The sequence below is a fragment of the Podarcis pityusensis genome (genome assembly GCF_964106645.2).
Source record: "Podarcis pityusensis genome assembly, chromosome: 4".
In the NCBI taxonomy this organism is placed as follows: Eukaryota; Metazoa; Chordata; class Lepidosauria; order Squamata; family Lacertidae; genus Podarcis; species Podarcis pityusensis.
Window position 1 is genome coordinate 23,887,948 of NC_138027.1, and position 14,168 is coordinate 23,902,115.

The window sequence follows — 14,168 nt, forward strand, 5'->3', positions numbered from 1 at the left end:
AATTTATATGTATACCCATCTGACTGGGCTTCCCCAGCTACTCTGGGCGGCTCCCAACAGAACACTAAAAACAGAAAAAAACATTAAAAACTTCCCTAAACAGGGCTGCCTTCAGATGTCTTCTAAAATTCTGACAGTTGTTTATTTCCTTGACATCTGATGGGAGGACGTTCCACAGGTTGGGCGCCACTACTGAGAAGGCCCTCTGCCTGGTTCCTGTAACCTCACTTCTCGCAGTGAGGGAACCGCCAGAAGGCCCTCAGAGCTGGACCTCAGTGTCCGGGCAGAACGACGGGGGTGGAGACGCTCCTTCAGGTATACTGGGCCGAGGCCGTTTAGGGCTTTAAAGGTCAGCACCAACACTCTGAATTGTGCTCGGAAACATACTGGGAGCCAATGTAGGTCTTCCAGGACCAGTGTTATGTGGTCTTGGCCACTCCCAGTAGAATGTGAGGGAAGGCCTTTAAAGGGAACCTTCCAGAATATAAATAAAACCCAATGTCTGTTTGAAGGAGGATTTACTCTACCTTACCCATGACACCCGGACTCTGCCCAAATTCCTTTGTGCTTCGCCTCAAGCAGCTAAAGCAAAGATTAGGTTCATAACTATCCGCCTGCTAGGCAATGAACTAGAAAACTATGGGAACATGCACAACTTTCTGCAAGAAACATCCTACATACGCTGCTTTGAAGCGATACTCCACTACAAACTGGCACGTAGCCTGCGCATTCCAGAGCACCGTGTCATGCTTCTCTGACCTACAACATGCTGAAAATTACTGACATTAGAAGTCCTCTGGCGCAGGATGTCTTTTGCAACGCTGAAAACAAAGTAGTTTTTTAAGATTGGTTAAAACTGGCTTATCTCTTCGGCGACTGCATTTGTTTCCTGAGCCGTGCAACTCTACTGCTTTACACTTACACACACACACACACACACACACACACACACAATATTTGCACTAGTCCATCGTCAAGCTGTCAACAGACTGCACAGGCTCCAGTGTGAGGAAACCATTGGAGACAGGGAGACAGCAGGGTGAGCAAGCAGGGCAGCAGGTGAGCGAGCTAGGCTGGCAGTGGCAGAGTCAACAAGAGGGGTGGTAGAGAGGGGCGAGAAAGAGGGGTGGGGGCGAATGAGCTGGGGTTTGAAGCAGGCCAGTGAGCTTTCGGTTGAGCGAGAGGGGTGTGTCCTCTCCTCACATGGCCATCGCTCAGGCAGGGTACCACCTTCACAACTAGCAGCTTTAAGAATGTGGTTCTAGTTTGCTTTCCTTGCAAGAGAGGTGGTTGTCCAGTAAAACTGCCTCCCCACTGCAGCAGGCCCAGGGGACCCCCCCATTAGCGGACCCTTTGCTGGGGAGGGGTGGACCTACCCTCGACGCTAGCCCTGGACAGAGATTCATGCAAAGGCTATCTCTCAAAGATTCTATTACGGCACTTTTCCATTCTTTGGTTTTATACATGAACAGCAACATGTGCCAAATATATGGGTGGGGGGTGGGAGAGAAGTCTCCTGAGAAACTTTTACAGAGGATAAAAGGTAAAGGTAAAGGGACCCCTGACCATTAGGTCCAGTCGTGACCGACTCTGGGGTTGCGGCGCTCATCTTGCTTTATTGGCCGAGGGAGCCGGCGTACAGCTTCCCGGTCATGTGGCCAGCATGACTAAGCCGCTTCTGGCAAACCAGAGCAGCGCACGGAAACGCTGTTTACCTTCCCGCTGGAGCAGTACCTATTTATCTACTTGCACTTTGACGTGCTTTTTAACTGCTAGGTTGACAGGAGCAGGGACCGAGCAACGGGAGCTCATCCCATCACGGGGATTCGAACCGCCGACCTTCTGATCGGCAAGTCCTAGGATCTGTGGTTTAACCCACAGTGCCACCCACGGCCCTTTTATAGAGGGTAGTCTTTATTATAAAACGAGAGTTGTCATCCCTGGTGAAATTAATTCTAAAGATTAAATTTCCATGTCAGTGAGATGATATGGGAAGAAAATGATATCACAATCATCCCATGTTGGTTACAAATCTCAGCTCACATGGCCAGCAGTCAAACTGGGTGCACGCGAATTCTTAGTAAGTGAAGCAGGCATGGATCTAGTCAAGCCCCTTGGATGGGAGATCACTGGAAATTTATTACATACAGAAACTGGCTGTAATAAAGATATATTTTTAAAAGAAGTCTCAATCCACTGGGGCGAGGGGGACTTTTCTCCCCTAACCCGAGCCACCTGGGGGCCTGTCAAGTCTAAACTATCATGAAGTGTGGTTTTGACTAAGCATAAAAACCTTCCAAGAGGAACTATTACACCCTGATTCTATTGTGATACCACTTCCTGCTGCATTAGTAGTTCTCTCAACCCTTTCGGACTCAGAAGTGACTTTGAGCGCAGGAATGAACAAACGATCAATGTTTTCAATGACCTGCTGAAGCAATCGTTTCCTCTTTTCCTAGCAAGACTCTGTTCCCACAATACTACACATTCCTTTGTGACTTTTTACTGCTCCCTTTATGAAGCCAAAATCAGATGACAAAAATCCGGTGTCAAGTGGGTGAAGGGTTTTTGTTGTTGTTTGTTCTGCACAGACACAAAAATCCCAATTCCATTCCAAGGAAACACAAGCTCTGTGCTCAGAATTAAGCCGTTATAATATATGAATTATTCTGATTAGAGCATTAAAAAAACAAACAAACAAAAAACAAACAAACAAAAAAAACTGGGCTTGTTTGCATGTCACAGTAAGCCATAGTTTGCATTAGTCGTGGTTTCATTGTGAGCATGCCTTCCCTCGTGGCACAAGCAAGCCATAGTGTGGCTCACTGTGTTTGGGAAAATACTGCAGCATAATTGTCTGGAGCTCTTTTTTAAAAAAGCAACTCATGGATGTGATCAGCCAGTTCATTTGGTTATAATGGAAGCAACTTTAAAATGGGCAGAAATATATTTTTGTTAAGGACAAGGGACTGCTGGAGAAATGTTGGATTTTTTTTTGGCTGGAGATTGGGGTGGAGTGGGGTGATGGATCTGTCAGTTTTGGTTCTCTCCATTTCTCAATCTTCCCCAGTTCTCCACGTTTTGCAGCAATTTGTCATTTTACCCCCTTGAAAACTCACCAGCATTTTAGTGCTGACTAACGTACACATATTTTAAGCAATTTCCCGTAATGCACATTTTTGTATGCTATTTTTGCTAATGCCTTTATTTATTATGTACACTTTCCCCTAATAGATGCTTTTTTTGCAAACACTGGCTGTAGAGCTACATTTAAAATGAAGATAAGTATGAATTTCAAAGGGGAGCTGTGATTCAGTTCAAATAATGTTTTGGAAAAGCTGATTTGATAGATGCAACTTTAAATGCATGCTGAATCAAATTTGTCCTCCAACCCTACCTAGAGACAGACATGCTATAAAGAAGAGTACATGATGTATTTTTTCAGCTTTTCAGCAAACTCTTCACATCTGAAAGCTCAGATGAGTATACAGTGGTACCTCTGGATACGAACGGGATCTGTTCCGGAGTCCCGTTCGCATCCAGAAGCAAATGTAACTAGCGACGGCACGTCTGTGCACACACGCATCGCTTTTCGCCACTTCTGCGCATGCGCATGACATCATTTTGAGCGTCTGTGCATGCGCGAGCAGCGAAACCCAGAAGTAACACACTCCATTACTTCCGGGTTGCCGCAGAGCGCAACTCGAATGCGCTCAACATGAAACATATTCAACCCGAGGTATGACTGTATTAGCAAACTAAACACCCATCTGTCTTCTCCTTCCTAACCATTCCATCCCACCTTAGGGTGAGAGCCCTATAAGGCTGTACAACCAATGCAACCTTCTCCCATTTCAGGCTCCCAGTTGGAGGACTTTGCTAACTTTCTCCAAGCTACAGGTGGCAATGACAGGCAAGCAAGAAAGCAAACAGAAGCATGGCTGGCAAGCTTTAACGACAAGGTGATTTGCTGGTATGTTCGCCTGATGCTTCAGATGTAAAAGCAGGCTTACAACCCATACACACACACATACATTATTTTATTTGTAAGCTGCCTTTCCACAGGTCAAACCACACTTATGGCTTATAATGGGGGGGGGGGGGAAGCATAACTGCAACATAGCAAAAGCAGTCATGAACAATAAACAAAACAGTTTTAAAAATACAAAACCAAACTGAACCAATTCCACATGGATGACAACTAAATCTAAAAAAAAGATACAAAAAACCAACAGCACCCCCCTCCCAATAACCCCAAACAACACCCCAGCCCCTTAAAGTCTAAGGAATTTATTGTGGCACCATATTTTGTGGACTAGAGTTGAATTTGTCAGATGCCCTTGGCCCATGAAAGCTGAAGCCACAATACATTTGTTTATTCTTTAAGAGACCACAATACACTTTTTGTTGCATTTGCTCTTTTCATCTCACTATCGGTCTTTGGTTTCTCAATGTGTTTTCCATCCCAGCAAGATGAAAGGATGTTGGAATGCAATCAAGACATCAAGACTGCTGCCTGAACAGACAAGATTCCAAGCCTTTGACTTCAACACAGGGGACAGGTAGATGTTCTCCCGCACATTACAATATTCACAAATAACTCTTAACTTCCCAGGTCATGGAAAGGCATCATAAATAGTCTCAGGTATTAGCAGAGATGCTACTCCCCTTTGTTGGGCCTGAGCACAGAATCTAGCAGCACGTCCAGAATCCAGCAGTCTGACAACTGCAGCTGGTAAAGTCCTAGACGCTAGAGAAGGAGCATTTGTTTTAATTTGCACGTTGCCAAAAGAATTCGTTATGGTGTGGCTGATAAAAGCAAATAGTGAATATTGAAGGTGGAGGGAACTTGCCTTCCAGTGGGACCTTATCTGGGCTCAAGCTTCATGGAGAAAGATGGGACATGCATGAATTATAATCTCACCCTCCCCTTGAAAAAACGATCCCTAGGTGGGCTAGGTAGGGACAGCGTTGTGGGTTAAACCACAGAGCCTAGGACTTGTCGATCAGAAGGTCGGCGGTTCGAATCCCCGCAACGGGGTGAGCTCCTGTTGCTCGGTCCCTGCTCCTGCCAACTTAGCAGTTCGAAAGCACGTCAAAGTGCTAGTAGATAAATAGGTACTGCTCCAGCGGGAAGGTAAACAGCGTTTCCGTGCGCTGCTCTGGTTCGCCAGAAGCGGCTTAGTCATGCTGGCCACATGACCGGGAAGCTGTACACCAGCTCCCTCGGCCAATAAAGCGAGATGAGCACCGCAACCCCAGAGTCGGTCACGACTGGACCTAATGGTCAGGGGTCCCTTTACCTTTAGGTGGGCTAGGTGCAAAATAGTGTAAGTTAAAACAGGTTTTAAAACAAAAAACAACGCTCAGACTGACCATATCTCAGTTTATAAAACCTGACACACCACACCACTCAACCCCGTAATCCTCATAGGGCTGTCTACAAGAGATCTCTTAGCTTAGCTCAACTCACTAATTCCTGTTACCTCTTCAGCTTCCGACACATCTTCCCAGTCATCTCCCTCTAACCACTCACTGTCTGAGCCTTCTTCCAGTGAAAGGTTCCCCAGCTGGTTCCTTCCACCATTCCTCTGCATTCAGACAGTCCTATGACACAACACTCCCCATGACTAGCCAAGTATATTTTGCCTAATTTGCATAATTTATGAAAATTCAGATTTTAAGCTCACACAGTTCCTGGTATTAGTATAAATGGCAATGTGTGTGCACGTGGTTCTTCTCCTCCCCACCCCCCCCACCCCGAAATTTGGGAAGCCCCTGAGCTGAAAGACGTCAGATCACAAACATTTTGCCGCTTCACGCCAAGCTTTGCTAAATGTATTAAGGCACAACCAGATCCATATTGCTGAAAAACAGTTTCCCGCACTGCAGCTGTTCCACAATTCACATCAGCATATCATTTTGTAGCAGAAGCAACAACCCTGTCAACATTTCCGCTCTGAGAAAGAATGAAAAAGAGAGAGCAAGCTGGAACCCAAAACTTCTCCAAGTTGATGAACAAATCCAATCATATGCTCAATTGCATCTATTCAGGGCAATTAAAATATTTAAAAAGCTACTATCTACAACTTCATGCAACATTCCACATCTAATTGCCTGGGGTGCTTCCAAGTGGATTAATGATCAGCGAGGAGGACAGCTACAGTCCTGCCACCAGTATTTCTCGAAGTCTGAAAGGTGCACTTTCAGGCCCTGCAAGTTTTGTTTACCAGCCGATGGGCAACTAGCAGCGATTCTGGCTTCATGTTTTCATACTGAGTAAGCCTGTGCCTTTTTGCTGTCTAGTTCTACAACTCCTGAAACTGTCTGAGCTTTTTTTAAAAAAATCATACTATCACATGCTATTTGGTTTAGTCATCTCTGAATGAATAAGAAGTTATACATTCAGCTGTTGGGGAAAGGTAAAGCCCATATTTTTGTTGCTGTTGTTCTTAAGGCCACCTCTAGACACCAATGATTTGCAATATTTGAGACCTCTAGAAGCCCTCAGCAGATGTAGATCAAAATCACCCACTTGTGCTTTTAAACCAAAAGTGGTGTGTCGTGTTAGTTGTTGATTTACCGTATTTTTCGCTCTATAAGACGCACCAGACCATAAGACGCACCTAGTTTTTGGAGGAGGAAAACAAGAAAAAAAAAATATTCTGAATCTCAGAAGCCAGAACAGCAAGAGGGATCGCTGCACAGCGAAAGTAGCGATCCCTCTTGCTGTTCTGGCTTCTGGGATAGCTGCACAGCCTGCATTTGCTCCATAAGACGCACACACATTTCCTCTTACTTTTTAGGAGGGAAAAAGTTAGTCTTATAGAGCAAAAAATACGGTAAATGATAGCCAGTGAACAAGCCAGAATCATAAACTAAGGTTCGTTAAAGCCCTAACCATAGTTTAAACCAATCAGAGTTTCCCCCCCAGTTCAAACTCCCTCAAGAGGGAACTATGGTTAGGTTATGTGAAAACTTCCTCCTTACAGATTGCAGCACACAGCCATGTTAACAGTCCGTTACAAAACTACTAATATTATTACATTTCTTACTTGCCCTTCACCATTAGGTCCCAAGGGCAGATCACAACCATTAAAAAATACCATTATTAAAGCCAGTTAAAGCAAATTACAGTCACAAGAATACAGTGGAGCTTAAAATATATATCTCAAGTGTCAAAGGTCACGGTAAAGAGATGGGTCTTCAGCAAAAAGGACAAAGCTAAGAAGGTTTTATTTCATCTTTTTAAGCCAGAGAACATTTACTTCTCTTTATAAACACATTTACAGTCATACCTCGGGATGAATACGCTTCGGGTTAGGCAAATTCGGGTTGCGCTCCGCGTCAACCCGGAAGTGATGTCACACGCATGCGCAGAAGCGCCGAAACGCGACCCACGCACGCGCTGTCACGTCTTGCGTTCCATTCGGGATGCGAATGGGGCTCCGGAACGGATCCCGTTCGCATCCCGAGGTACCACTGTATAGGCACATTTATGGGAAACCTGTGCCTGTCTGCAGCTTCTTTGGAGCATTTAAAGCAGAACCTAGACTCTCTTGGTGATAGACAGTGCCCCCTGCTGGTCTAGTACTTATGCCCCAAAGGACAAAGCCATGCCTCACTGCTCAATACTTCTTCAGTCGCCGCAGCACTTGGCATTTATTTATTTTTATCCGTAAAACTATTTCCATACCAGCGTATCACAAAATAACAGGGCGGTGCACAACGTCAGAATATAAAACGCCATTTAAAAACCAAGCTGATGATGTTTCATTTGATACAAACATTATTCTATTTTAAAGCTCATTTCGGGGCCCCATGGGTTTCTAGAAAAATGGTGAGTTCAATTTACACGGCCACTGTGCAACGTCTTACAGCCTTTGGCTTTCTTGGACACAAGAGGCAGGAAATAGGGGAATGTCTAGAAATAGAATGAGCTGCCAGGGGCATCCAGTCGCAGCCCGCTCTGTAGTTTCTTCAGTCTTGATACTCAGTGGCACCATTTTTGCCTTACAGGCAGTGCAGCTCAGAACAGAAGTAAAACAGAGTAAGAAATTCCTTTTAACCGATGCTTAAATTCCGAAACCAGAGCTGTCAGGGCTGGGGAGTCTCTAGAACAGGGGTCAGCAACCTGAGGCCCGTGGGCCGGAAGCAGCCCACGGAGGCTGTTTAACTGGCCCACAAGCCGCCCAAGAACCGAGCTACCCGCTCAACGAGTCCCCGGCCCGGCGCAGGGACTCTCTTCTGCGGCTCTGGAAATCGCTTCTGCGCATGCCCAGATGCCAAAAAACACGATTTTCGGCATCTGGGCATGTGCAAAAACGATTTCCGGCGCCGCACTGCACCAGCCCGCCCCACAGAGGATCTCTGTGGGAGTGATCCAGCCCATGCCCAGTAAGCCTTGCCGACCCCTGCTCTAGAAGTTATACCCCTGACACAGAAAGGACGCTTAGTACCAGCTGCATATGAGTTGGTTACCATTATTTAAGGAGAGAAAAAGAGAAAGGCACTCTATACTTTTTACTTTGTATGTTCCGGTGAGGAAACGTGCCATTAAATATGTCCAGGGGCTGCATCCTGGGGCTTGTCCACATTGGAGTATTGTTGAGCTGTCAATCCACTCCACCCCCCCATATTCAAATTAGACTGTAGCAGTCCACACCCACATGTAATTGGATGTGTATGAGGAGCTGCTTCGATCTTTCCCCATTCATACCAGTAGGGGTTCCCTTTTGTGTTTGCCCCGCCTTCTAATTTGTTGATTCTGTGATGCCGATTAAGTACTAGCAGGGCATGTGGGCAGAGAGATGTGTGAGCACACCTTGTTTTTAAAAAGATTTCCCTGCCCAGGAAGTGCGCAGGAGTGCACAGTCAGGGAATTGTTTTAAATTCTCAGCACACACCTTGGCAGTTTTCTGGTTGGGTGCAAATCTACATTCCTCCTTTAAGGAGCGTGCTGTAAATTGTTATGAACATAACCGGAAATGAAAGCATAGAGGAAGCAGTGAGCGTGCAAAGGGAACAGCAGAAAGTGACAACTGATCCACTCCCAAAACAATGCAACAAATCGTCTGTGACCCCCAAGTGGAACAGTTTCATGCCTAATCTCCCTAAACATTCAGATTATACCTGTATCAGGTAAACCCAAATTTACAGCGGGAGATTGGTGTTGTTTGAAGGTAACATCATGTGGACTATGCAAATTAAACGTGAATGCAAACACACAGCAAACTCCAGTGTAGACAAGCCCCAGCGAGTCCTGGGACTCATCTACACAGATGCAAATAAAACGTTTTAAATGTGTTGTGAAGTGCAATATACAAATGTGGCACTAGATGGTGAAAGCGAGCTATGCAAAATTCAATGTATTTTTCAAAATGATTTTTTTAAAAAGCATTTTCACTGCGTGCTTTTAATGTGTGTGTAGATTCCACCCTGGTTTTGAATCTACAGTGGCAAACCCCACTGGAGATTCTTCTGTTACATTAAAAATAAACAAATAAATCACATCATCACTTAAGCATGTTGCATTTTTTTAAAGCAAAATTATGGGCAGCCTATGGAACAAGAATGCAAAGTACAGTGGTACCTGTGGATGCGAAAGGGATCCGTTCCGGAGTTCCGTTCGCATCCTGAAGTGAACGCAACCCGCGTTCGCATGTCGCAATTCGCCGCATGCGCGTGACGTCATTCTGACTGCATGCACGAGCAGCAAAACCCAGAAGTAACGCGCTTCGTTACTTCCGGGTTGCCGTAGCATGCAACCCGAAAATACTCATCCCAAAGCTACTTCAACCCGAGGTATGACTGTATTTCAGCTCATTCTGTCAACCATTCTCTTTCAATCCCCAACTCAGCGTGGCAGAGTGAATGCTGTGGCAAAGCACATCAGCATGTGGTAAACAGAACCCCAATGCTCAACCCCATGGACCATAATGAGGGGGAGTGTTTAACTTGGTTCTTGTATGCCTGTATTTCCACCAATATCACTATCCGATTAATACAGCTTGCTCTAATATCATGCTTACCTGATCACACCCTGCATTCACCAGTTCCTGGAGCATCTGCCTATTAACTTCAACCGTTGCAGAAGTGGTGCCCAACTCATTAGCAAAGGGCAGCAAAGAATATCTGATTTCTCGCAGTGCTTTCTGGTAAGGCCCAAACTTGGCAACTGGTCTCATTTGCTGCTGCCTGGCTGCATCTTTCCCTACTGCAATTTTAGGGTCCAGAGAAGTTTCGCCTCCTGGTCCAATGGGCAATCCCTGGCTGGAAGATTTGGTAGGTTGCTTCAAACCTTCCCGGATCTCCTGCAATCTTTGTCTGCTGTTCCCAGAGTAAGTGGTAGCAGGAAAAGTCTTTGGCCTCATGGTTAATCCAGGTTTGTTTCAGCATAAATTCCAACTTCTTTTGCATAAAACCAAAGGGACATTCAACGCGGTTCTTCCTGAAGGTATCAGTTTGCTGCAAAACATAATCCCTTGATAGTAGTTCCAACATAAATGGTAAAACTGGAGAGGAGACTGTGTCACACTTCCGTATTCTCCAAAGTCCCCTGGTATGTCTATGACACTACATAAGTCTCAAGGAGCAGGTGCCACTTTCAAGCTTCTTCAGTTCAGAGTTTTCAGAATTTCTGTACACAGAGGGGAACCCCGAAACTTCCATCTCGCTGCTATTTAGTATCTGGAAGAAAGCAGAACACAGATATAGTCATGCAGTTCTCTTCTTCTTTATCAAAAGAATTCTTCCCAAGAGTCAGTCTGGTATGTTATTATATTCCACATTGCTGCTTTGCTTGTGAAATCCAAAATGGTGAACAAAGATAAGATTAAGAGCATGCAGAATATGGAAATATGTCACAATTAAAACTGTCCAGGAAGTTTTATACTAAATCAATCCAACAATAAACAAAACGCTTTCCCCAGAAGCTCTTAAAACTTTTTCCTGAAGAGCACTGGGCGTCTGGGAGATTCAATGAGGAGAGAGTTCTAGAGATTTAGCTGTAAGTCACTTTGGGTTGCCCTGGGCAAGATAAAGCCACTAACAAATTTAATGCATAACAAAACAATAATAGAGGAAATGAGGTAAAAAAACTGTACTCAGTGAACAGACTGCTAGTTCTGGATCAAGGAGTCAAAACACCCATGCAAGGCTGTGCCATGCAAGTGACTCTTATTAGAATTTAGCAGAGTGCATGGGAATATAAAACCTGGATTTATCTCATGTATGCTGCTCTGAGCTTTTTGGAGTAACAAATAATAATTGTCAGCATTTGGCAATGACAGGAGAACTTCCAGAATGGAATCACTTTGTTTACAAATGCGCGCACGCACACACACACACAATTTACAAGTTTTACTGAGAAACTTTAGAGCCCATCTCTAAGGTCTGCAGAGCAACAAAAAAAGCAAGAGGACTGCTGCACAACTGCACTGGAAAAACTGTGCCTCCATGATGACACACATTTACATGTTGTCCGTAGTGTGTTATCAGAAACACATGTGCACTTGGTAATATTCAACTTATGACGCTCTGAACAACTTGGGCCCCCAATTACCTCACAGGTCCCCTGATTCCTTACACTCCACCCTCAACCACTGAGGCTGTGGAGACATTACCAGTTATTCCACAGCCTCAGTGTCCTCCCACGACCAGTTTCTGAAGCCAGATACAAAAGACCGTTAGCCACAATCCATAGAGATCTTGTCATTTCTGTTGTACAGTGCCTTGTTACATTTCTTAGGAAAGTGAGGTTTATAAATATCTAAATAACAAACAAATAAATCTAAGAATGATGTCCTATGCCATTTATGAGGAGACTTGGAACAGTCTCTGTCCATTATGGCCAAGAATTTTTATTGGTAAATAGAAACTGATATATTTAACTGAAAAGGTGGCTTCATTTACTTTTGCAGGAATGTGTATGCATCACTGGTGTGTTTGTGTGGATCGTAAAGCATACCATGGATTGTTTTAATAACGAGCATTTTATTATTGTGCCGGGCTTAATGTTCACATCGGTTTGTTGGTACGGTATCACAAGCCACTCTGGCAGAGTCTTAACTGGAAAAGGCAGCCTATATTATTTAAATTGTAATCTTGCCATTAGACGTGCTCAAGAATTCCAGTAAACATTCAGGAGATTTTTCATTGATGCAGTAATTCGGGGTGGCGCAACTATGCCAGCTAAACTGTACCAGCCAAACTCTTGCTGCTTGAGTCAAAAGCAGGTGAAGGGAGGCACAAGGGGGAAACGGCAGAAGAGATGTGCCTGGGGTAATGGCAACGCTAAATCAATTTCTAATAATCTGGGTGGCCACGGAGAGGCCAGGATGCTGAACTAGATGGGGCATTGGCTTGATCCAGAAGGCTCCTGCGTTCTTATGGGCTTTGTCCCTGACCCTTCTTACACATAACAGACTGGTGCACATCTCAACACAAATATATTAGCTCATTAAAAAGGCAGTTCTTAGCTCTGTGGGGGAATAAACTACAGTTCCCGGGATTATTTGGGTATGTGCATGTGCTTTAAATGTATGGTTTGTACCTAGCCCAAGTCTCTTTGCTCTTCTGGGGACAAATTAGCTACAAACAATATGTTTCTAGCTTAGTTGGTAGGTCTTAATCTCATGGCTGTGGGTTTGAACCCCACGCTGGGCAAAAGATTCCTGCAATGCAAAGGCTTTGGACCAGGTGGCCCTCATGGTCCCTTCCAACTCTGCAATTCTATGATTCTGCTGTTTCTGAGCTCTCGTACAATTCCCATTCATTTCAACAGCATGCACATATGAGAATTTTCTAAATATTGTGTGCATTATTTAAAGTGGGAGACCTTTTTGGAGGGTCTCATTCCCTCCTGAATACCCTTCCAAGGGCCATATGCCAGTGGTGAGTGGAGCCAGAGGATAAGTAAAAAAAAAAGAACTTGGTGTTGCCCAGCAGGCTCTGCAAGGTCCTGGGGAGAGTTCTGAGGACCAGACAGTGTGGGCTCATTTGATTCCTGAGGTTCCACTCCCCTAAATCCTAAACAAATGTATATAGAACTTTACTGCTTTCAAGCAATTGTGCTTAGGATTTAGATTTTGATCACATTCCCTACCACCGAACTACTTTCTTTATAAAACAGGAAAAAGCAATCTCCAGAAAAGGTGGGGGAGCAGGGAAGAGGGGGAGGAACAGAAGTATATACTGTACATGAAAACTTGTGCTGAGGACAAGCCTTCCATCAACACAGAGGCAAAACTGGCTCTAGCACACACAGCTGGTGCAAACAGTCCACATTCCTCTGGAGGAGAGCCCAAAACGGCATGATCAGCAGGGTAGGCGTGATAAAACTGTTCGTGGGTTTCTTCACTCTCCAGAGCCACATGCAAACGGACAGTCTTCAAGATGATGCCAACAGAGGAAGGGACATGCCCCTATACAGAAGGCGATTGTCTATCCCCCATGGCTTGGTATTTTGCATCAGGGTTTTTACCGGCAGCAATGTATTTTCATTTTGTTAGTATTTTAGCTCCAATGTATTTATTTATCCCCCCCCCCCAAAAAAAATATTTCTCAAAATATTTGGACAGGATATGGAAAAGGAATCAAGGTGAAAGGGAAAAGAAGGTTGAAAAAAGGGATTGAATTAACCTGAAGAGAGTGAAATATTAGGTTTTACTGATGATTTGTTAATTATTTCATATGACTTATATGCTGCATTTGTGATGTTCTGTTACGTTTCACTATGTTGCCGTTGTTTATTACTTGTAAGTCGCTTTGGGATTCATCTGAATGGAACCTGGCACGGAAATAACATTAATCAAATACCTACAGTGAATGAAAATAGCGCAGCAACTAGAAACTTAACCCACATTCAAAATCCAAACCAGATTCCACTGGGGCTTTACTACAGACCAAAAGCAAAGCTCACCACCAAAGAGCAAAGTGTCTCCCCATCAGTTTTTTACATTTACAAGAAGGTGCCAACTTCATCCATTCTTCCTTTGAAAAAGCAAATCAAGAAAAGTATCGCTGCTTACATTAAAGTGTGGGTTTTATTAACATGCAATTTTGATCCCCTTGGGGCCCCTCGAATATTTGATTTCTCATTTTTCAAACTGTTTCTCCTTTTTGTTTTTTAATATTTCTTTTAAGGCTCATCAGCACAGGTTTTTGGG

General features: G+C 44.3%; 1 protein-coding gene across 2 annotated transcripts in view; it reads right to left on the reverse strand.

Annotated features, from left to right (window-relative positions):
• LATS2 (large tumor suppressor kinase 2) overlaps positions 1 to 14,168 on the reverse strand; it is a 49,383-nt gene that overhangs the window by 28,879 nt on the left and 6,336 nt on the right. For both annotated transcript variants that reach the window (XM_081004082.1, XM_081004083.1), the window contains exon 2: positions 10,032 to 10,689. In XM_081004082.1, the coding sequence (XP_080860208.1) occupies positions 10,032 to 10,373 (342 nt within the window). In that variant the 5' untranslated portion in view covers positions 10,374 to 10,689. The remainder of the gene's footprint in view (positions 1 to 10,031; positions 10,690 to 14,168) is intronic.